The sequence below is a fragment of the Bactrocera oleae genome, chromosome 5 (genome assembly GCF_042242935.1).
Source record: "Bactrocera oleae isolate idBacOlea1 chromosome 5, idBacOlea1, whole genome shotgun sequence".
Classification (NCBI taxonomy): Eukaryota; Metazoa; Arthropoda; class Insecta; order Diptera; family Tephritidae; genus Bactrocera; species Bactrocera oleae.
In genome coordinates, this window is record NC_091539.1 from 33,803,238 (window position 1) to 33,825,241 (window position 22,004).

General features: G+C 32.8%; 1 protein-coding gene and 1 long non-coding RNA gene across 15 annotated transcripts in view; one reads left to right on the forward strand and one right to left on the reverse strand.

Annotated features, from left to right (window-relative positions):
* The window catches only part of mmd (disintegrin and metalloproteinase domain-containing protein mind-meld), a 509,673-nt gene that overhangs the window by 26,052 nt on the left and 461,617 nt on the right, over positions 1-22,004 (reverse strand). For 3 of the 12 annotated variants that reach the window (XM_070110649.1, XM_070110648.1, XM_036371737.2), the window contains exons 20-25: positions 20,985-21,146; positions 20,830-20,891; positions 16,791-17,511; positions 14,343-14,696; positions 1,116-10,300; positions 555-600 (exon numbers count right to left, since the gene is read on the reverse strand). In XM_070110649.1, the coding sequence (XP_069966750.1) occupies positions 9,697-10,300; positions 14,343-14,696; positions 16,791-17,511; positions 20,830-20,891; positions 20,985-21,146 (1,903 nt within the window). In that variant the 3' untranslated portion in view covers positions 555-600; positions 1,116-9,696. Of the gene's footprint in view, positions 1-554; positions 601-1,115; positions 10,301-14,342; positions 14,697-16,790; positions 17,512-20,829; positions 20,892-20,984; positions 21,147-22,004 lie in introns of those variants that run through there. The other 9 variants (XM_070110652.1, XM_070110650.1, XM_070110651.1 and 6 more) reach the window with 8 other exon arrangements.
* LOC106620122 (uncharacterized) lies at positions 10,290-21,079 on the forward strand. 3 transcript variants are annotated; one of them, XR_001330814.3, is made up of 6 exons: positions 10,290-11,231; positions 11,353-11,664; positions 11,732-11,943; positions 13,576-13,728; positions 13,802-14,068; positions 20,991-21,079. It is a non-coding gene; the product is annotated as an uncharacterized lncRNA (long non-coding RNA). The 3 variants fall into 3 exon arrangements; XR_004978396.2 differs by having other exon boundaries at positions 10,290-11,664; positions 11,728-11,943; XR_011396738.1 differs by having other exon boundaries at positions 10,290-11,664.

Here is a 22,004-nt window from a genome sequence, read left to right on the forward strand (position 1 = left end):
TAAAAAAATTATCCTCGAAATATATTTTTCTTTATAAAAAAATTATATAAAATATGTTATGCGAAAATTCTAAAAACATTACAGAGTTTCCTCAAAATAAAATGGGCAAAACTTTTATCTTCCGCTTAATTATCTTCAAATTATTTCTACACATTATTTTTACACACATTTTCCTAATTTACAATTGAATTCGCACCTATTCTAATAATACTCATTTGTGTTTTCTCGTATATAAAAATATTTACAATATTACAAACTAAATTTTGTTATCTTTAAATTTCATTTATTTACAATTAAATTATTTTTATTGCGGAATTTCAACTAAAATTAGACAATAACTAAACTTATGCGCATGCATACGCATGTTTATACATACATACACACGTGTGTGTTAGCATATATAGTATGTATTTAATGTGTAAGTATAAATCTAAAAGGAGTAGTAGAAATCTTGACATTATTTCATATGTGGATGTAACTAATACACTTCCTAAGCCCGTTATATTTTCTAGATACATAAATGTATTTTGTATTTGCGGGGTGTTTTTAGGTGCTTATTGGTTTTTGGTCTGACGTTTAAATCTAAATTAGCGATAATATCTGCAAATAAATTTCAGAAAAGAGCAGAAACGAAAGAAACAGAATAAAAAGTTTGTCATTAACAGAGTTGCAAGAAGTTTTTGTTTCTTTTTTTTGGGGGGGCGGGGATGGACGGCATACTAAGTAAATAACTGATAAACTAAAAATTGCTTAGAGGCTTCAAAAAGGGTTGATAATAAGGATATTTGTATATTTTTAATATATTTTTTGTTTGCTGCTTTGGCTTTGCTGCTTTAAGGATTAAAGTTTGTAATTGGGCTTTCAAAACTTAGGATGAGGTGGCGGATAATTTGAGGTTCAAAAGCTTTAGCTTCCACGCATTTTGTGTCTGAGGTTAGTTGCGACGCGTAAATATTTATTATAATGAACATAATTAGATATTAAAAAGAACTTTCGCTATTAAACACTGCTTACAATTGATTTATATTGGTTTGTTGACTTTTTATTTTAAAATTAGTTAAATTATTATTTTTCGTTTTAGTGCAATGTTGCATTTTTTATTTATTGAAAATCACCTGTAAAGCATACAAAGTCAGTTTGCGGATGATTTTTGTTTTAGAAATGTTGACGTCTGCAAGTATTTGAAAAAATAGAAAACGAAAAAAAAAAACAGAGAGAGAAATGTGAATTTTAAAAAAAAATTCGGTTATTCAACTAAAATTCTAAACATTCGTTAATAAAATGCAGCATAATATTCGATTCAAATGCGGTAAGAATACATCTACGAGTCCATACTATATATATATAAATATTGTAAATATATATATAACTTCCAAGCTCAATTATAGTGCTGGTGATTTCGTATTTGTTGACAACCATTGATGGAATTGAAGTGAAATTGAAAATGTTTTATTTATATGATAGCAAAAAATTAAACCAAATTGTACAAAGTACGAGTTAAAGTACTTTTGTTTTCTTAAGTGAAATGACTTGTAGAGAAAGGTAGCGTAAAGGTATGTGCGAAGGCATCAACAGTTCTCCTGTTTTGTTCGCTTACTTCAGTGTGAACATGCCATTCTCAACTGGGTCTCTTAAGTAACTTGCCACTTTTAATATTATTTTAAAAGCTTCTCTACACATTTTAATTTTAAACTGAAATACACCCCAGAATTTCATATAGTTTATACAGCGAAAGGTATATATATAGGACGATTATGAATTATTTTTGTGAAATTTTATATAATTTGGAGATGATTTCAGACAATTGTTAATTATTTATGAATCAGAATGAACTGTGTAATATGAAGATGTTATTTTCAATTATTAACTAAATATTACTATTAATGAATTTACACTTTGAAAAATGCATTTTGCGTATTTGGAAAATACACCGAAATAGCTTTAGTTACTTCACGAAGCTTTCTCTTAAAAATGACTCTCGGAAACCTTATGTTGAATATATAAATTTTTTCAGGGTTCTTTTTACATTTAAATTTGATAATGACCTAATTAAATGGATCCTAGATTACGAATGAAGTATCACTCAACGAATCAGTATTGTTGTGATAAAATTTAAAAAAACTAGCTCCTACGACAATTTTTGTTTGATCAACTTTACATTTGTAGTTAGGCAACTTTTTGAAGTGGTATTTTGCAAGAAGTCTTCTGGAACTCTTACGTTTTTATAATATTTTCATTTGCTGTCAGATGGAATTCACGACAAGAAAATTGTTTTAAATTTGTTCTAATTATCAAATGCATATTTGGAAGCAAAGGATTATTAATAATATATTTAGGAAAATATATAAAAGAACTAAATCAAAAATACTAAACTGCTTAAAAAAAGATATGCGAGTTTAAAATTCTAATTCTAATTATGTATTCGACATATGTGTATAAACATATTTAGGAAAAGTTAAAGAGGTATAATATTTTGACAATTAAGTATTTAAAAATTGGTAGAGAGAGCGTCGACAATTTAGGTAACATCCATCAAGTGCTTAAATAATTAAATAAGTGGCGACTATGGTTTAAAGAAAGTAAAAATGTAAGCAATCAATTAATTTGCCATTCCGATTGGTTTGAAAGTGCGTACAGTGATTTGGTTTTCATAAAACTATATCAAACTATCGTGAATTTCATAGCAATATTTAAAAGCTACATATTTTCCAACATGTAAATCGAATATTATGCTTTATGCTCTACTTATCAAAACCCAATGAATGTATGTACGTACGTATGCATGTATGCATGTGAAATGAGTAAGCAAAAGAATTCCTGAAACACCATGAAGCAAGTTATGAATAAATAAATTTAGATTCATAAGCAGACGTTGGTGCTGTAACAACAAGAAGTATGTATGTATGCAAGTGAATTATTAGTTTTGGCGCAGGCCTGAAATAAAATATGCTCAGCAGAATATACAGACATAATAAAAAATGCGCCAATTCTTCACAAAATGGTTGCCGTTAACGGAAAATTTCGTTAACAGAAAAGAATAAACGATTTTTTTTGGAATTTTTGCAAATCAGTTTTGTTTGCTTAAATTAAACTTTATTCATTTATTTATTTATTTGTTGCTATGTATATTTATTTTATATTTCATACTTTAACTTAGCCTATGCTAATGCCATCTGCTATGCGCATACATATCTATAATTTACACTACGCATTAACTAAAATTAATTTAGACCTTATATTGTTAGATTCGAGTTCAATTAAACAAAATCGAATACGAAATCGGTTGTGTCGGTTTCGTTTTCAACATTTTGTTGCATACATTCATTAATTTTCAATTTTCCAATTTTTGTTAAGCACATTTTCCTTTTATTTGCCATCGAGTAGCTAAGTTTTTACTTAGAACTTTCACTTGGCATTAGTGCATACATGTTGGCTACATACATATCTGTGTGCACATATATATACATAAATATGTATGTAAGTATGTGTGTGTGTGTATGCATTTGAGTGCAGTTGTTTGCGTTCATTCATTTCAACGATCAACATTCAATTGTTTATTCAACTATATTTAACTAGTGTGTACGTTATGTTTATGGAATATCCTTTTTTTGTTTTAATTTTTCTTTTGGTTTGATTTAATATTTAATTTATTTTTACTTAATATTTAATATTTCTTTAAATTCACAACAGTTAACAGTTCTTTAGAAATGGTTCTTCCACTTTCGTTCGATCTCCATTTTTTTGCTTTAATCTATTCAACTTCTTTGTTAATTACGTTTATATTTTTTTAAATATTTTATATTTTTTCGATTTTTTTTAAGTTTCTTATTTTTGTTTGCATTTATATATAATGAGGGTTTGCTTTCAAAGTGCTCATCAACAAAATAAAGTGCTTCCTTATAAATATTTCTTATTTTTGTTTTTATTTTTATATTGAAATTGTATTTATGCATGTGCGTATGTGAAAAATGTATTAAAACAAATTTTCTCTTTGTGGAGAGGTAAGTTGTAGTCGTATAAATATGTATGTGTATGTACACCCTTTTAAACTTCTTTCTCATATGGTGTGTTGGCTGCATATTTATTTCACACGTGTGTTTGTTCTAAACACGGCTTTGTGTGTATACATATAAGAAATATCTGCAGTTAGCTTCAAAATTTTTGTACCATTCAAAATAATGATCAAAATTAAAAGACTTAAGCGACAAACTTACCTACCGTGTATAGTTAATGAGCACTTAAAGTGGAGAATTATGATACGAGTATCAGTTTTCTGGTCACAAAAAAACATAATCAAACGTTAAATTGAAAATTGTTTGATAAATATTGTCCTATGTTATAAAGCTCTCTATATATACAATTAACTAACTCAGAAGAACAATTTGTAGCAAGAATGACAGTACAAAAGCAGGGAAACAAATTTTGACTATGTGATGTCAGACTCGGCTCCTGATACTTTTTTCCTCACTGTCTGTCTTTGCATTTTGGGTTAGCGATCGAACTTTCTGACATAAAAAATTATAGAACATTTTTAAAATCTATGGAAAATGTATCGTCTTTTATTCGCATGTTATTAGTGGCGTGTCAGGTATTTTCTGCATTACATTGATTCACTTAGTTTGTCCAAAATGTTCTAGGTTTGAGTAATTTTATTAAATAAAAAAAGTCGTGTATTCATTTATAAGCACGAGAAATACAAAATGCAAAAGTCAAAAAATTGCTTTAAAAAATTGGACGTAAAACAATATTTTGAAAACAGACATTCACTTTCGAAAGTACTTTACTTGTACAACAAAAAAGTGGCTGGTGTTTCTGTCACTTTTCGAACTCCATCAGCTTAGGAGTGACAATTCGATAGCATTTTAATTAACTTGCATGAATATACCATTATATCGACCAGATAACTAAACAATGCATGATTTATGTTGCAGATTAGAAAAAAACAACAGTTGTAGCTGGAATCAAGAAAACAGAATGAGATTACTTTCAAGCCTAGCAAGAATAGAAGCGATATTTCTTAAAGAAATAATTAAAAAATAATTTCATAATAACGTAATTTTTAGTTCCGATCAGTATGAGCAATTGATTACCAATTTCTTGGCAGTTAAATTCATATTGAGGAAAAAGTAAAATTAAATATTTTATTTAAAAATATGTGACTTTAGTACAAAAATTATTAATTCTCTGATTATTCCAAGTACCTATTTGTTATAAATTTTATACGAAGATCTTCAAATGTACATAAAATAGTATTTGTTTTGTTTTCAAATAGAGAGGCTAGAGGCTTTCAATAGTGTATGTATCAATCTTTTATAAATTACTTGTTTGTAGGCAATTAAAAATATGTTCTACTCCAGCTTTATTCGACTATTTGCTGTTATTCACTTGCTCATACAACAAAGTTACAGTCGGGGCTGAAATATTGAAATATGTGACTAAAATTGTTATTAACAGCACATCTAGATATTTGATCGACCCCCATCTTCTACCCCTTTTAGCTTTTTATCAGACAACTTAAAATTCATTGAATTTGTAAATTGTAAGGCTGTTATTTTTCAAATTATATATAATAAATCAAAATTAAAAGCTCGCTATTCCTAGCAGAGTTGTCTTATGATTTTGCTGAGAAACTGTTAAATGTTTTCTAATTATTCTGAAGAAACAAACTTACTCGGACGCACATATAGTTTTTTTGATGAATAATTTTAGTTATGCTCAAATTTACAGATCTATACACCTTCTTAGTTATGCTATAAAATTTATCCTATGCTTATGGCCTAACCATTGACTAATATATTTACACATGAGATGAATTACGCAGCTATGTATGTGAGTATGTAAGTATACTTGTATGTGTGTTAGTAATTATATGCAAATACATATGTGTTTTAGAATATCATGCTATTGCATTGTTTGCTTTGTATGTATGTATGCAAGTGTACTACATACCGCTCTAATCCTTAATATATAATTAAAGAGTTAGATAGCGCGCGTATGTATTCGTTTATGAAATGTCAAGTTAATATTATTTCGCGTTTCGTTCCAAATTTCATACATCGACTGCAAAAACAACGATTGCAACGCTTGATTATTACATAAATACACTTCTGGTGCCTTTCAGCAAATAATTTTTTGTTTTATATTTCATTAAGTCTTATCATTATACAATATCATTTTATGTGTTTAAATTGACATTTTAATGTTAAACTAACCTAATTTGTATTAATTTTGGTTTTTTTTTCCTTTGCCTAGCAATCAATATTTCATCATTGATTTACGCGTCTCGGTCGTTCGCACATACGCAACTTTTGGGTTCAAAAGATATTCTAAACATTTTTTTTTATAAAATCAATTTTATTGGTTTTATAGTACACTTTTGAGTTCTTATAAAATAGTGTACTGTGCTTGGTTGAAAATATGTAATAGTTGAGAATTTGTGCAAACTTTGCAGTGACAGCTAAAAGTGAGTTTAATTATGGCTGGAGTACAGCAGTTAAGCGTTGGAACGCCTAATGTTAATTTCTATTAAAATGATTTTCAGTCACTTTTTGGTAAAGTTTTTAAAATTCAGTGAGTCAGCTATTTGAATTTTTGATATAAAACTCAACGAAGAATTCAAGACTGCCTCAGAAAGTGAATGAAAGATGCTATAAATGTTCTTGGAAAGAGAAGTATATTTTGTGGCAATACTTGATCCTTAAAGTGGAATGTATCAACAACGTCGAAAAAGTTGTATAAAATCATACATAAATTCAAATCTTGTAGGATCAATGCTTGACATGTGCTTGCGAGCATTTTTGGATCAAATTTTTTAGTTCTCTCTTAATATTATACAATATTTTCTCACTACTTGCGAAATGTTTCGTTTCTCTCTGGCTGCATATATTACACTATATAAGTAGCAAGATCCTTAAGAGGTAGAATTGAAATTAATTGGTATTAAAATTTTATCAAATATTCAACAATGAAGATTATTATTTTTTGCACACTAGGTACAACTTGAACTTTTATATCCTCAGCCCAAAAAAACCAAGCAAGCTGAAAAGTCCTCATAGTTTCCAGAGGATGCTCCTAGTATTATGTTAGTATCCATACTTTTGTAGTTTGATTTAACCTTTAAAATATATGAAAAGGAATTTTGAGTTTTAATGAAACACTATGTTTTACCCAAAAGTGAGTTGATAAGTGTGTGTGGAGTAAGCGCGGAGTATTTACGGGGATTTGGGTCTGGTGGGCCAGTAATTTGTAAGTGGTTTGCTGAATTCCGCACAGGTTTTATGATGAGCATTGAAGACGATGGGACCAGTCGACGTTCAAAAGAGACATTTATCGACGAAAACATCAAAACAAAAAATTCAAAAATAACTTCGATTGATCTTAAAATGAAGTTCATCGAGATTCGACATTCGAACGGCCAATGTCTAAAACTAAGGCGTCTATATTTTGGCAAGCTCAGGAAATACTATTAATAATAAAGTCTATATCTAGACGTTAAATTTTTAATGTCGAAGACGCCTATATATCAATAATCTCGGTCCAAAAATAGAACTAATTGAGTAAACGTTTTACTTCGAATTTGTGCAGCACAAAGAGCATTACTTGTAATAGATACACGAAATATTAGTTGTATATCATATAAACATATAAACAGCAAACATTTGTTACCCTTTTCCAACAATATAAATATCACATGTCTTCTTAGAAGTAAGATTTTGTTTACTCTGAGTAGTAGCTACTAAGAAATGTTCTTTTCTAACAACTTAAATTCGTATAAGGTATGTAAGACAACTGCTGTATAACTCGTCCGTCTAATGGTCTGGCTACTATATCAGCCTTCTACTTGTTTACATTAAGTGCAAGGTTGGCTATCGCCTACTATATTTATGCTAGAAGCCATTCAGAATAGGGGTGTTATATTAAAGAGGCCAAAATGTGTGTTCCCCGAATACTTCGAAATCGGAAAAAAATCAACTTTTAAAAATTAAGCGTCAATTTTTCATTAAAGCACCATTGAAAATTGATGCTCAATTATTTGACTTGTTGGAATATGTTTGAAGAACAAACTCAAACCAATTTTTTTTATCAGGATTTGAAAGTTGTGATCGTTAAGCATCCTTAATAATATTTTCTAATAAAGAAAAATAGAATAATATTCTGGGATTCTATTTTTCCTTATCAGAAAATATTATAAAGCTGCCTACTGCTGTACAACAAAAACTAAACATAGTGCTAAATATTAATATAAGAAAGCAAATTAATGGAAAGGCATTAAGAAAATGCAGTTTTTGAGATTATTTAAGCATAATTCCTATGTAATTACAGTTGGTAGTCACTGTCAAGTTTGCACAATTTTATTTTATATTTTTTCCCCAAGGTATGTGTGTGTATGTGAATGATGTTTTGGGTCTATACAGTTTATTAATTTTTCAGTTTTTCATTATTCTATGCTGATTTATTTGTTAATTTGTTACTATCGTCTTTTTCTGCATAATTCCATTTGCATTCGCTAACTACAAGAACTCTATGAATATATTACCCAAATACCTATGTATGCGCCAATACGCTTATAGTGTATGTATTGTTGTATATGTGTAGCATATACGCGTGTGTGTTAGAAACATCAATGCTGGCTTAATGCTAATTGGCAAATTCGTACACTTCTACTCGACGTACATGTGTACATATATATGTGAGTGTGTGTTGTGATGGTAATAAGTATATATATATATATATATATATATACGCGTAAAATACAGCTATGTGCAATGCGATTAGGGTACGATGGATCTATATATATGTATATACTATGCATGTACGAGTATACTTATGTAGCGTTTAAGCACATAGGCTTCGGGGCATACACACAGGCATACATACATATGCATAGTACAAAGAAGTTTGTGGAACTTATCGATAATGCTAGTCAATACATACATATGTACAATTACAATGGATGTGAGTAACAAAATTTACAAATACATACTTAGTCATGTATGTGTTTGTGTGTGTGTGTGGGCATGTACTTGCTCGAATTAGTTAGCGAAACGATTTGCGTTCGTTTTCTTGTTTTTTGGTTTTTGTTTTAATTCTTTGCGCCAATTTGCACATTATTTTTTGCTGTAATAAATTCACGATTCAACTGCTTCAAGTGCACACAATTAATATTATTTTATATTTTTGTTATTTTATTTTATTTCTGAGTCGTTTTTGTTTCATTTTTTTGCTTTCTTTTCATTATTTAAATAATTAAATTAATAATATTACCAAATCATTTTCGTTTGCAATTTCTTTAATTGAATAACCTAAAATGCTACTTTGTATAAAATCACATTGCTGGGCTTCGGTCGATATCGCGTTCGCTTGTTCGCTTACTCGCTCGCTTTTTTCGTTCGTTTATGCTTGTTAAACAGCGCGAAGTACTTCGTTTTTTATTCGTTTTTCAGGCCTCAGTAACAAATGGTCAGCTGTCAATGCCAGTTAGGCATCTTTGGTTGCTTCGTGTTGCATTCGCGAATTGCAGCCAACACAGCAACAAGTTGTTCGCATAATTTTCATTAGAAAAATAGATTTTCCGTTTGATTTTCGCTTAGCTTTCACCACTTATGACTATGTGTTATGTGGTGTTTACTATTCTTATTATTGCTAGTGTTGTTGTTGCCGCTGCTGTGTTTGTTGCTGTAGGCATTGACATTATCATCAGTGTTTATATTCCGGATATCGACCATTCTCCATTATTTGTCCTGATTGACTGTTGTTGCTGCTGCTGGTGGTGTCGCCTTGCTGCTGTAACAGCTGCAGTTGCTGCTGCTGCTGATGCTGAAGCTGCTGCTGCTGATGATGCTGATGCAGTTGGTGCAGTTGCTGAAATTGCGCTTGCTGTTGGCCGGTATCGGCTGGTATAGGCAAACGACGGCTGAGCGGTTGGATAACACTTCCACTGCTTTCCGTCTCCGTTGAGGGTGGCGAGGGGTAATAGTCCCTCTGACTTACATTTATACCATTTGGCACGACCCCCAAACCCATTATAGAGTTGCTGTTGACTGCCGCTGCTGCTGCCGCCGCCGCCGCCGCCGCTGCTGCTGATGAGGCCGCTGCCGAGGATGGATGATCGCCGTGGTGCTGGTGCGGGTGTTGATGATGTATAACGGTACTCGTTGTAGCCGTTGACATTGGTCCGACGCCGCTGGATTGTTGGGAATCCGACATTGTGCCGGATTGCGGTTGATCCAATACCACGACGGATACCACATCCTCACTCGCCCACCGGGCTAACTGTTGTTGAGCTTGAATAAAGTCATCACTAGAAAATAATAATCATAACAGGAACAGCGGTACACGGAATAACAAAAAGAAAAAACGGGTTGTCGGGAATTTTAATGAAATGAAAAAACGAACACGAAACGAAATGTTAAACGAAATAATTAGAACGAAGCCGAAGTCAAAGCGAAATAAAGCAAACGAAACGATAAAATGAGGACGTAGCCGAAGCAGAAGCGAACCAAAGCGAACGAAAAGAAAGAAAACGATAAAGTATTCGAAGCCGAAGGGAAAAACGACCGAAACGATAAGAAACGAAGATGAAAGTAGAATTGTGCGTGTGTTAAGTGTGTAAAACGAAAACGATGATGCATACAATGCGACACAAACGAAAAAAGTGAAATGCAGTATAAAATAGTGTGTAAAAATAAACAAATCAAAGTTAAATAACAGTGGATTAATTCGAAAGGGAATATGTTTGCGATAAACAATTTTTTTTTTAAATAAAATGAAGAATAACCCCAAAAAGAATTTAAAAAAAACAATAGAATTTTTAATAGAATGGCAGGCAAGAATGCATTGTAAAATAAGTGAATTGCATAGAGTAAAATAATAAAATAATATTCGTAGAATGCAGAAAATTGAACGAATTCAAAACGAAAGAAACGAGACCAAAGAAAACAGTAACGAAAACCAATTAATGATTATCACAATCCACATACAAACAAACGTGAATGAATAGCATTCATATATATAGTATATCGTATGTATGTATATATGTACATTGGTATGCTTATGAATGTAATTACACCATATGTGCATTTATAAATGACATTTAGTGAATTTCGGTGTATAGTATGTATTTACAACAGGTAGAAGTGTTATGGAGTATACAACGAACCAGTAGGAATTGCATAATGCATGATATGTACAACCTCGGTACAAAAGAGGTAGATTGTTTGAGGAAACTGAAGGTAATGCATAGAGCTGTGGTGTGTTTTTGAGAAGTTAATGTTTAAAAAAAATCTATGCGTTCTAAAAGATTAATATCAGCTACAAACAAAACTTTTTTTCAAATCCAACTTTCTACCACAGTTCAAAACCGTACAGTCCAGCCAACAGCACATTACCCCTTGCATACTAAAAGAATTCACAATATATTCAAATCAGCTTCTTTAAATAACAACTTGTTTAGAGTGTTATATTTCAAAAAAAATTTACCGTTAATGAGAAGGCGCATAAATTAGTCGCAAATTTCCTACTGGCCATGTTCTAAATAAATAATGGGATGCCATATTTGATGAATATGTGATTTTAGGTGTCGACAAAAATGAGCGAATGAGTTTAAATGTATGTCAGATCGGTAATGTATGAGAAGGAAAATGCAGATGTAGAGGTTAGAGTCAGGTGAATATACCATTGTAATAAACTAATGTAATATAAGTAAATTAACGAACTTATAAAACTAAGATAGGTAAACATCGGCAAATCAACTGAGGATGCTGACAGTTTGCAAAGATGAGTGCGCAGTATTCAAAACAAAGTTTAATGTCATGAATTGCTTGGATATCTATAGAGGTGACAGCTCAGATGGGGATTTTAATGCATGCTTTGTGGGTCACTGAATGAATGATATGAGATGGTGGTTGTAGAAGTGAAGGTATACAAACAACTAAGTGAAGACAAGTAAGTATGATGCACGGGAAGTATTTAAAATATGACACTAAATTAATATAATATGAATATTTATAAAAATGTCCTGACTACTTGAGTATTATAAACATAACATTTTATATTATCTAAGCTGTGGTGTATGATTGTGTGGCAAAAAAAAACAGGTTTCTTAAGCTTTTAGGTATTCTAATATTATCTGGCACTCATTTCAATAAAAAATTTTTAATATAAATAACCATATCATGACAAATAAAAAGTTTTTCATACCACAACTTTATTTCGATCGGTTAGTTTGCATGGTAGCTATATGCTTTAATTGTCCGTTCTGAATAATATGTTTGGAGATTGCCTTACTTTGATCAATAATCTGTGCCATATTTCGTGCAGGTATCTTGTAAAATAAAAAAGATTTAATAATAAGGACGTAGCGATCAATTTGTATAGCAGCGATATCCTGATATACATGAACCGCTTCTTAGGAAAAAGGACGTTTCAGATCGATATCTCAAAAACTTAGGAACAAGTTTATACAGGCGGACATGTCTAAATCGACTCAGCTTGTAACGTCATTTCTTTGTGGGTGTTACAAACTTCGTTAAGCAGGTTGTTTTTGAGATTTATTTTTTACCTTGATAAGTGAGACTTTTGTGAAGAATAAGAGATAGATCCTTTGAGTCTCAGAAACATTAAAGTATAATTCAAACTTCGTAACTGGCTGGATACTTTCTTTTGTTTTATTCGTGGTAACAATATAAGATTTCAGAAAGCTGATTACTAGTTCAAAATTCTTTTCATTTTTATTTTAAAGTTCAATACGCCGAAGTAATAATCAATATTTTAGATATAGGTAAGAATTCTAAAAGACAACTTTTAATCCAGTTTAAGTTTCAAAACCCTTTCCTTTTGTTTACACTCTTTTGTTCAGTCCAATACAAAGTCTTTAATAGGGTCCTATACTAAAAGGAATAAGTTGAATGAATTGTTATCGATGGAATGTGAGTTTAAGTCCTGGTCCCGTGTATGTCTGAAGTTCTGAAGTAAGCTGCTGTTATTGTTATTAAATTTATACCGATAGATACTCAAAGATCTTTGGTTACATTTTTAATAAATCAATCAGATTATGTATTTTAAAGGTCTGGATTGGTTGTAGAATAAGTACTTAATCCCCCAACTTAGTTTTACCTACAAAACATAACACGAAAAATAAATCTAGTATAATAGTAGTAGGGGCGTTCTAATAACAACTAAAATGGAAAAAGGGTAAAAGGGAGACACAACACATGTAAAAAGGGAGACACAAATATGTAAGTAACATAATTATGGAACTTTTAAAATAAGGGGTAATAATTATATATTTAATTTTTGCTTTTCAAAATCTTTAAAGCAAGATCTCTTCACGCGTTTCCTCTAAAGGAACGTAAATAACTGTACTAAATTAACTATATATTTAATTATGGAATGCATTCCGGTTTGTGGGCTCTAACATTAGCATACAGCATCATACAAAATATTCACTATTAATTTGCATTTAATGTACAGGTACAGCTGCTTAGGTTAATGTGTAATGACTTATTACAGTTCAAGTGTATTTTACAGTACTTAAAATATCAATAAAAGTTGAAATATATTTTTTCATTTTTATAGGTTTGTTTTGTGATTTTGCTGGTTTTGTTTTCACTTTACAACACTACCACTACAATTACGTACAGCGAGTTAATTAAGAAAGGAGAAGTTTCAACTGAAATTGTGGTAAATTTGAAAAATATAAAGAGAACAAACGAATCGAATCGAATTCAGGTGAATATTTAAATAATAATTACATAAGTATGTCTCAAAAAATAAGAGTTTATAAACTGGGATATCAATTCAGGTAAAGGGTCGTTTGTACGAACTGATTGCCTTGGCTGGATGTGGAAAATCAGTGTAGGACATTGGATATCTGGAAAAGGGTGGACAACGTCAGCCAGAGACTGTACGCATGGGTTAAAGGATGAAATACAGAAATTAAGTCAAATTGGAATTTGGATAGCGTTTGAGTTTGCAAGCGACAGTGGGAGTACTACAAAGTGTTTACGGTCATTTGGACTGAGGAGAATAGGAAGTGGAGATGAGTTTGGGAAACTAACTACATACATAGGTATGTGTGATTAAGTTAATGGACTGGGATGGGAATGTTAGTTTTAACAAAGTGGATTTTGTGGAAGTTGTGCATTGTGGTATATGTTTTTAAATTTTGTTTTAAATTTTGTTTACGAGGTTTGAGAGGAACGGTTTGCTCTTTTAGGTGTTTCTTTTGTAAATGGGATAAATGGGTTGGCGGCTGGGATATAGATAGAGACATAGATATATATATATATATATAGGTGGAGGGAGAGCGTGTGTGAGCGAAAGTGAATGTAACGAGTACCTACCTCTCACTATCGGGTGTCTCACGCGGATCGAGACGTGCCTCAACCACCGAACGTTCATGATGGTCGGCACTCTCGTATATACCCTCGTCGTCCTGGTGCAAGTGTGTATGCGACGAGTGATGTGATGAGTGTGGGCCGTGCGTAGCATGACCGTGGGCGTGCGAATGATGCGTATGATGGCCGAAAGCATGAGGTGAATGCGATTGATGCGATGGATGTCTACTAGCTGCTTGTGGATGTCTGTACCTTCCGTAGGCGAAGCGCGACTCCTCGTCGGAGCGCGGGCGCAAACGACTGCTGTAAGACGGATGTATTGTTGCAGTTTTCTGTGATTGTGCTAATTGCTGATTTGAGCTGCGATTCAACAGAGACGAATACAACACATACATATGTAGGTATATGTTAATGAAATTACATACATATGTACATACATATACATATACATACACGCGTTAACTCATACACACACACGAAAAAAACAACAAAAATATTATTAAGAATTCTTTTTTTACGGAAAATAGAAAGTGGTGAATTAAAAAATAAAAGTTTGATTCATTAACAAATAAATGGAATTGCAAAATCTGTATGCGTTTTTAAGTTGTTGCAATGAAAATCGCTTTTTGGTATGATCTGTTAGAAAATCAATACTAAAATTTGAATTATATATTCTCGAAAACTAAGCTGGTTGTAATTTCTTGAGGTAATTAGAAATTTACATCGTACTAGGGGTATTGATTTAGTCAATACTTTTTTTCAAAATATATTTATATCAGTATTACAAAATAAATATATTTGCCCTGAAAATAAAAATTTAGTTCTCTGATATTATGTTATGTTATAGGTTTCTCGCTTCAGAAGCAAGTTGTTAAGGGTAATACTCTGTTAGAAAATATTATTTTGATTGTTTTATTTCAGATCGATTTGAAAATCTGAAGTAAGACACTTGTTGTATATTTAAAATAGAAAATTTTCGAGAATTCTGCGAAGGGTATGATAAGCCATAAGTTTCTTTAATACCTCTCAATCTGTGATTTATTTAATATTCGGTATTCTCTGAAAAAATAGCTTAATCGAAAGATTCTAGAAGGTAAATTCATTAAATCCTAAAATTTATCCACCATAACGTCACAGATTAAACTGGTTCTGATTTTTGGGGTCAATATGGACGACTGAGTAATCACATGAAAAAAATTAGCATATCCTTCAAGATATTGTTGCATTAACCCTTTTGCTCATAAATATTTTAACTTTTTTACAAATATTATTATTTTCCGAATTTCGAATACATAAATAAATATATATAGACATAGGCGCCCTCCGCTGCGCTCCGGGACGTTCGCTTCGCTCGCTCGCCTACGTCCGCCCCGCGCCGAGCGCGAGCTAGCTCGCTCTTATGTTAGTTGATTCTCGACAGCAGCAGAAAACTTTTATATATAATGGAGAGATATGTATATGATATCGAATAACTTCCAAAAATATTCAACATGGACAAATACGAGTATGATGCCGAATTACTTAAAAAATGTTCCAATTCTCTTGAAAGAGAAAATATAAATTATTAAATTCAAAAGAAATGCGATTTTCATTGCAGCAATCTTCAAATAAGGGTTAAATATATGTAGGTGCCTATTTTTGAATATAGTAAAACTACTCAAATATAACTTAGTTATACTATATATAATATATCTAGTGTATATCAATGAGCATCAGGCAAGTGGAGCGAGAGTGTGTGCGTAAGAGTATCAAATCGGAACCAACCTTTATCACACCAGATATTCCAGTCTAAATCCTGAAAGAATATTAAGAGTTGCAAATAATTTAAGTGCAATGTGTTTCATCAGTGCATTTTGTTGTTGTTTTAGTTTTTAAAATAATTTTTTGTTTCCATTTTGTAATTTTTTTCACTGCTTCGCTACTGGAAATTACGACTAAGTTTTTTAATATGTGTAGTAAATTGGTAAATATTATAGGAGTACGACATATTTATGTGGCAGCAAGTAAAAGCGGGTTGCAGCAACACACACAAACATACATACACACATACACGCATACATACACATGAGCAGTTATACAAATAACTATGATCACCTAAGAACAAATACATATATGGACTAGTTAGTTAGTTGCTGTTAATTGAAGCGTTTTTCTTTTCTAACCAAAAATAGGCACCTACAGCCCCAACATACAAAATTCGGTTCAACACAAAAAAAGTTAAAAAGAAGGTATATCGATATATCATAATGCTTAAGTACGAGTATGTAGTATGTGTATATATAGGTATATATATAAATACTGAATAAATAGTCGAATCAAAGTATAATATATGTAATAAACAGTATCCATTTAACGCTCATTACGAATCGGCAAAAATCAGCAAAAAACATAAACAAAATCGTAATCGAAATCGAATATGTTAAACACACATTGCATTTTCAAATGATTACTAACCCTTGCGACGATTCACTACAAGCGGCAGAACTATCTAATCTATAATGGCGATCGGCCTCCGTTTCGGACATTCGAATGTCCTCGGAGCCGCTAGGACTCATGTGACGCGACGAATGATGCTCCAGCTGTCGTATTAGATCCTCCAGATTGCGTATGCGCAACGGCCCGGTCGATGGGGCATCATCATCGTCCAGCGGCGGTTGTTGTTGCTGCATTGATGGTGGGGGCTGATGTAATTGATGCTGTGACCGATGATGATGCAATATGGCACCGGCATGCCCGCCAATGCCCGCACTTTCGATCAGCATGTGCGCTTGTGCCGGGTCGCAGATGTTCTCGCGTGAACTCGACTTGGAACCGCTGGAGCGCTTGTACGGTTCCACACTGTAGCCCAGCTGTGCGCTTTGGCAGTCTTGCAGTGTTTTGCGCAGCATCTCTTCGCTTAGGCTGCCGCTGCCGACGGGCGTGTTGCCGGTGGCGGTGCCGCGATGTGAGGCCGCATTGCGCAATGCCTCCAATATGTCTTCGTGATAGCCGTTGAGCGATTTGAGGGTGCGCTCTACTTCGGAGACCGCCGCTCCGCCGCTGGTAGAAGCGCCGAGTGCACCGTCCTGTTGTGTTATAAGCTCGAGATTGTCGGACTGTACATCGTCGCCCCATTTATCCTTCAATTGTTCATTGTGCACCAGCCCGTAGCTGTGCTTCTTCAATATGCCCTTTTCTGTTGGGGCGGTGTTGTTGTAGTTGTTGCGGTTCGCGGTTGTTGTTGGCGCGTTTACGTGTTTTTATTGGGAAAGAAAAAATCAGCAATATAGTATTTGTCTAATTTAAATTGACTGTGGCCACTGTGTGAAAGTGCGAGTGCGAGCGGCGCAGCTGAGGCTGCTTTAGGTGCAAGGAGTAATTAGGCTGACGTTCATTAAAATGAACGAAGCAGTGCAAATTATGGTAGTGTAATCATTGTAAATTTAATTGTTTTTTTTTGCGCATTTCGTTGACTAGTCAAGAAGATTATCAAGAGTAAGTTGAAGATAGTCCAAAAACAAGAAAGTACTAACAGAGGTTTCTGGACATTCCATTCAAATCCGTACCCCAAGAAAATTAAATACAATAATTCAAAACTTAAGTATCTAACAATGACTAATCCTGTCTCAACAATATGATAAGTATACCAGGTTTTAGGAAAGGGTCAAGACTAAAGTGACACCTGAGAAATTTTTTTACTAGCATTCGAGCTTCAACTCATTTGAAAAAACTCCTTCATATATTCAGAGAGGATTTTTTGAATAAATAATCTCTTAGCAGATGAAAAAGGAATAGACGAAAGAACAGTGAATGAACTTCGCACAGTAAAAGAAATAAGGTTGAAAAATTATCCTCTGCAGATTTTTTAGACGCACATATTTCAATCAGTTTTCATTGTATAAGACATCGGATTTAACATAACTTATGTAGTGACTCGAGAATATTGGGAGCTGTTAAAATGTCGGTGAAGGTGCTCTGGGTCATTCCAAAAATAGCGGTATTATTCATATACGTAAGTAATATTGATCAAATTGGACGCCACTGATAGTGGGACCTATAAATATATCTATCAATCGTAGAAAAGTTTAGCTAGATGTTATTAGAATGGTTTAGCAGTGTAAAAGATGTCGGAGCTCAGTAACTTTTTTACATAATATTGATGCCATGAAGCATCATTTTTGTATCCAAAGTTCAGAAATCGATTCTGGCATAATTATAAATAGTTTATTTGAGTAACATAAAGCATTCAGCATCAAGCAAATCGTTTAACCTGTCAATGACAATAACATTGAAAAAGTTAAATTAAAAAGTTCTTGAAAATCGTCGTGTTGACATCAGAGAGATATCGGAGTAACTCAACATCCCATATGGATCGACTCAATACATTTTCGTCAATGTTTTGAATATGAAGCGTCTCAATGCTAGACTTGTTCAAAAAGACCTGAATGCGGTGTCACATTTGGCAAACACGAAACGAGAATTATGGTTCAGCCCCGCATTTACCAAATTTGGTTCCAGTGAGATTTTCTGTTTTTGAAACTGAAAAATACTTGAAAATAATACTTCACAAGAACATAAAAAAAGGTTGTACCAATCCGACAAAATTTTTTTTATCGAACTATACATCCTTACATGCCTTACATAATATAGATATTAATTAACTAATTAATAATTATTGGTCTCACTTGATTAGTAAAATTATTAAAAATATCTCCCTTCCGCCTTTTTGCTCTTCATTCAATGCTTTATAAAAAGTGTTACAGTGATCGGATTTAGTTAAAATATGCGCCGTTTTGTTCGATGATCTGTTTCCATCTAGACGGAAACTTCATAATACCTTCCTCGTAGAAGCCCCACAACTTCACACCACCGAGGGCATTCGCCATGGACAGGAACAGGTGGTAATCACATTGATATTGTCGTATGTGATCCATTTTTCGTCGCCAGTCACCATCCGCTTCAAGAATGGGACGAGTTCGTTCCGTTTCAGCAGCATATCGGTCCAGAAGGTTTTTTGCGTCAAATTATGCGGCACCCAAACATCAAACTTTTTTTGTATCCAGCCTTCTGCAGATGGTTCAAAATGGTTTGGTGACTAACTCCCATCTCCTGGGCGATGTCACGAGATGCCATATGCCGATCTAACTCGATGTATTCCATGATTTGATCGGTATTTGTCGTCACAGGTCTTCCGCCGGCTGGCTTATCCATGGTGTCGTTTTCACCGGCTCTGAATCGTCGAAACCATTCCTCCGCGGTTCGAAGTGATAGAGTACCATCCCCCAAAACACCATTAATCTCACGGAACGTTTCTCTAGCGGATTTGCCTTTAACGAAGGAAAACTTTAAAATAGCGCGAATTTCGGCGTTAGTGAACTCCATGTTTACACGTCTATAACTGTTGAACGCAATATCCAAACTAATCATGCATAGCGTTGTTTTGTAGGTTATGTCAAGACCTTTCAAATTATGTATAGTGTTGCCAGATACGAGCTCTGTAGCGCTTTGTACATAGCCGCAAAATTCAAAAGACAAAAAAGCGGAAGGGAGATATTTGACAACCTTATATGTAAATATTTACCATAAATACTCTCATATAATGAAAATTATATTTTAATGTAAGTAAACAAAACAAAATAATATTCTGGCAGGTTCTGTGCCTCACATTCGAGTGAATAATTTTGCCAACCACTTCAAATCTGAAGTACTGCTAGTCGAAATTCACTCGAAAGTGTAATACAGATCCTACTGGATTGGATTAAGAGTCCGATTTCGAATGGAATATCCAACCATAAGTCAAGTTAATACACATTTTTCTCATAAAGTCCAAGCTTAAGGCGTTTGCTGCCAATACAACTCCATTCAATTACTATATTTCTGACATATTTGAAGTGAATTTCAATTATGTTGCATTAAAAAACAAAACTGTAAGCAGAAATTTGAAGCGCATTTAATCACAATTAACAGACTAGACTAGGCTAAAGTTTAGTAAGTACTAAATCGAAACTCACAAAAACATTGAATGCGACGTAACTGTATTGTAATTGTAATTGCAATATTTATTTATAACGGCACAGCAAGCACTAACTAATTGTTAGTTATGTAGTATATGGTATTTAAGTATGTAGTTGGTATGTAGAAGTTACAACATATGTACTTGAACTATATATTAGTAGGTATGTATACAATAAATACGAGTACATGACTCATTTAATTAACAGTATTATTTGTATTTGTAATTGTAATTTGTTGAATTTTATGACTTATTTTTAATTTTTCTCTTATTGGAACTAACAACACTAATCAGGGCTGAGCACAATTAGGTGGAACGTCAACAAGTGGCATTGGTGTGTGTTGTGTAATGGGTAATTATATATATGTTTGTAGGAATAAAGAGTTCATTGTTATTGTTAGTAGGAAAATAATATGCGAGTTTAGTAACGAATGCAATTTAGACAAGTGTACAATTGATTGTTTGGCACAAAGGCAATCAGCTTTGACTGTGGGTACATACCAGAATGGGCCTGATCGTCCTCACCGCCGCCGGTATAACGGCGACCATGTATGCTTTTATCCCTGAAATTAAAAAATTAAATTTTATAAAAAAAAATCATATTTTGTATTAAAAAATATATAATTCATTTATGTTTTTTGGTTTTTGTGTCCCACCTGAAGCCGGCCTGATTGGCGTACACCAATTTGCTGGAACCGTCCAGTGAAACCTCCTCGACCGAGTGATGATTTGCGGCAGTGGCTGCGGCGCTGGCATAGCCCTTGGCGATGGGCTTTTTCGAATATGGCGGATCGTACTTAAGTGTAGTGGTTTTGCGTCTGTGTTGCAGGCGTGTACCGCGTTATTGTTAATTACCGACATCATACAAGTTCCCATCAATGTCGGTGTTGTTGTCATCATGTTTCCATCCATCAAGCAGCCACGTTCACATCCATTGAACCATTTATTTCATTTTTTAAATTTCATTTTATATTGAATATTATTATTTTTTGAGTTAGTTTTTAATTATGCATGAGCATGCATTTTGATTTTTAAATAATTTAGTTTTATTTATGTTTAGGCATTTACATAAAAGTCGTTTTTTGCGGTTTTTATTTCATTTTGATAATTTATATTTGTTTATGGTTTGATTTTGTTTGGTATTTCGCAAATATTAATGTCATAATATATTTGGTTATGTAAATTTATATATAATTTTTGATTGATTGAAAATTTATTGGTTTTTGTTGGTGATGCGATGATAGTTGATTTAATTAGCAAATTAATAGTTTTCGGATTTTGATCGAGTGGTAAACATATGTACGTAGGTAGATATGTACGTTTTATTTTTGGTTTGTGGTTGTATGAAAAATTTGAACAACAATAAAAAAAATGTGAGCTTGATTAAAATCGATCATTCATATTCATATAATGATTCAACCCAGTCAATATGTATGTTTGTAAGTAAGTATGTATATAGTTTACGTGTGTAAATATGCACTAATAGTTATATATGCTAATAGATTGCATATACGTTTGAAGAATTGTGTATATCTTCTCGAGAAATCATAAAATGTGCGCTTGTTAGTAGTTTAATAAATAATTGCATTAAGATAAAAATTAAATGCTGGACACACTGGCATAAGTAAGTAAAGACTAAAAGCCAAGGCCAATGAAAAAATAAACCAAATTTTGCA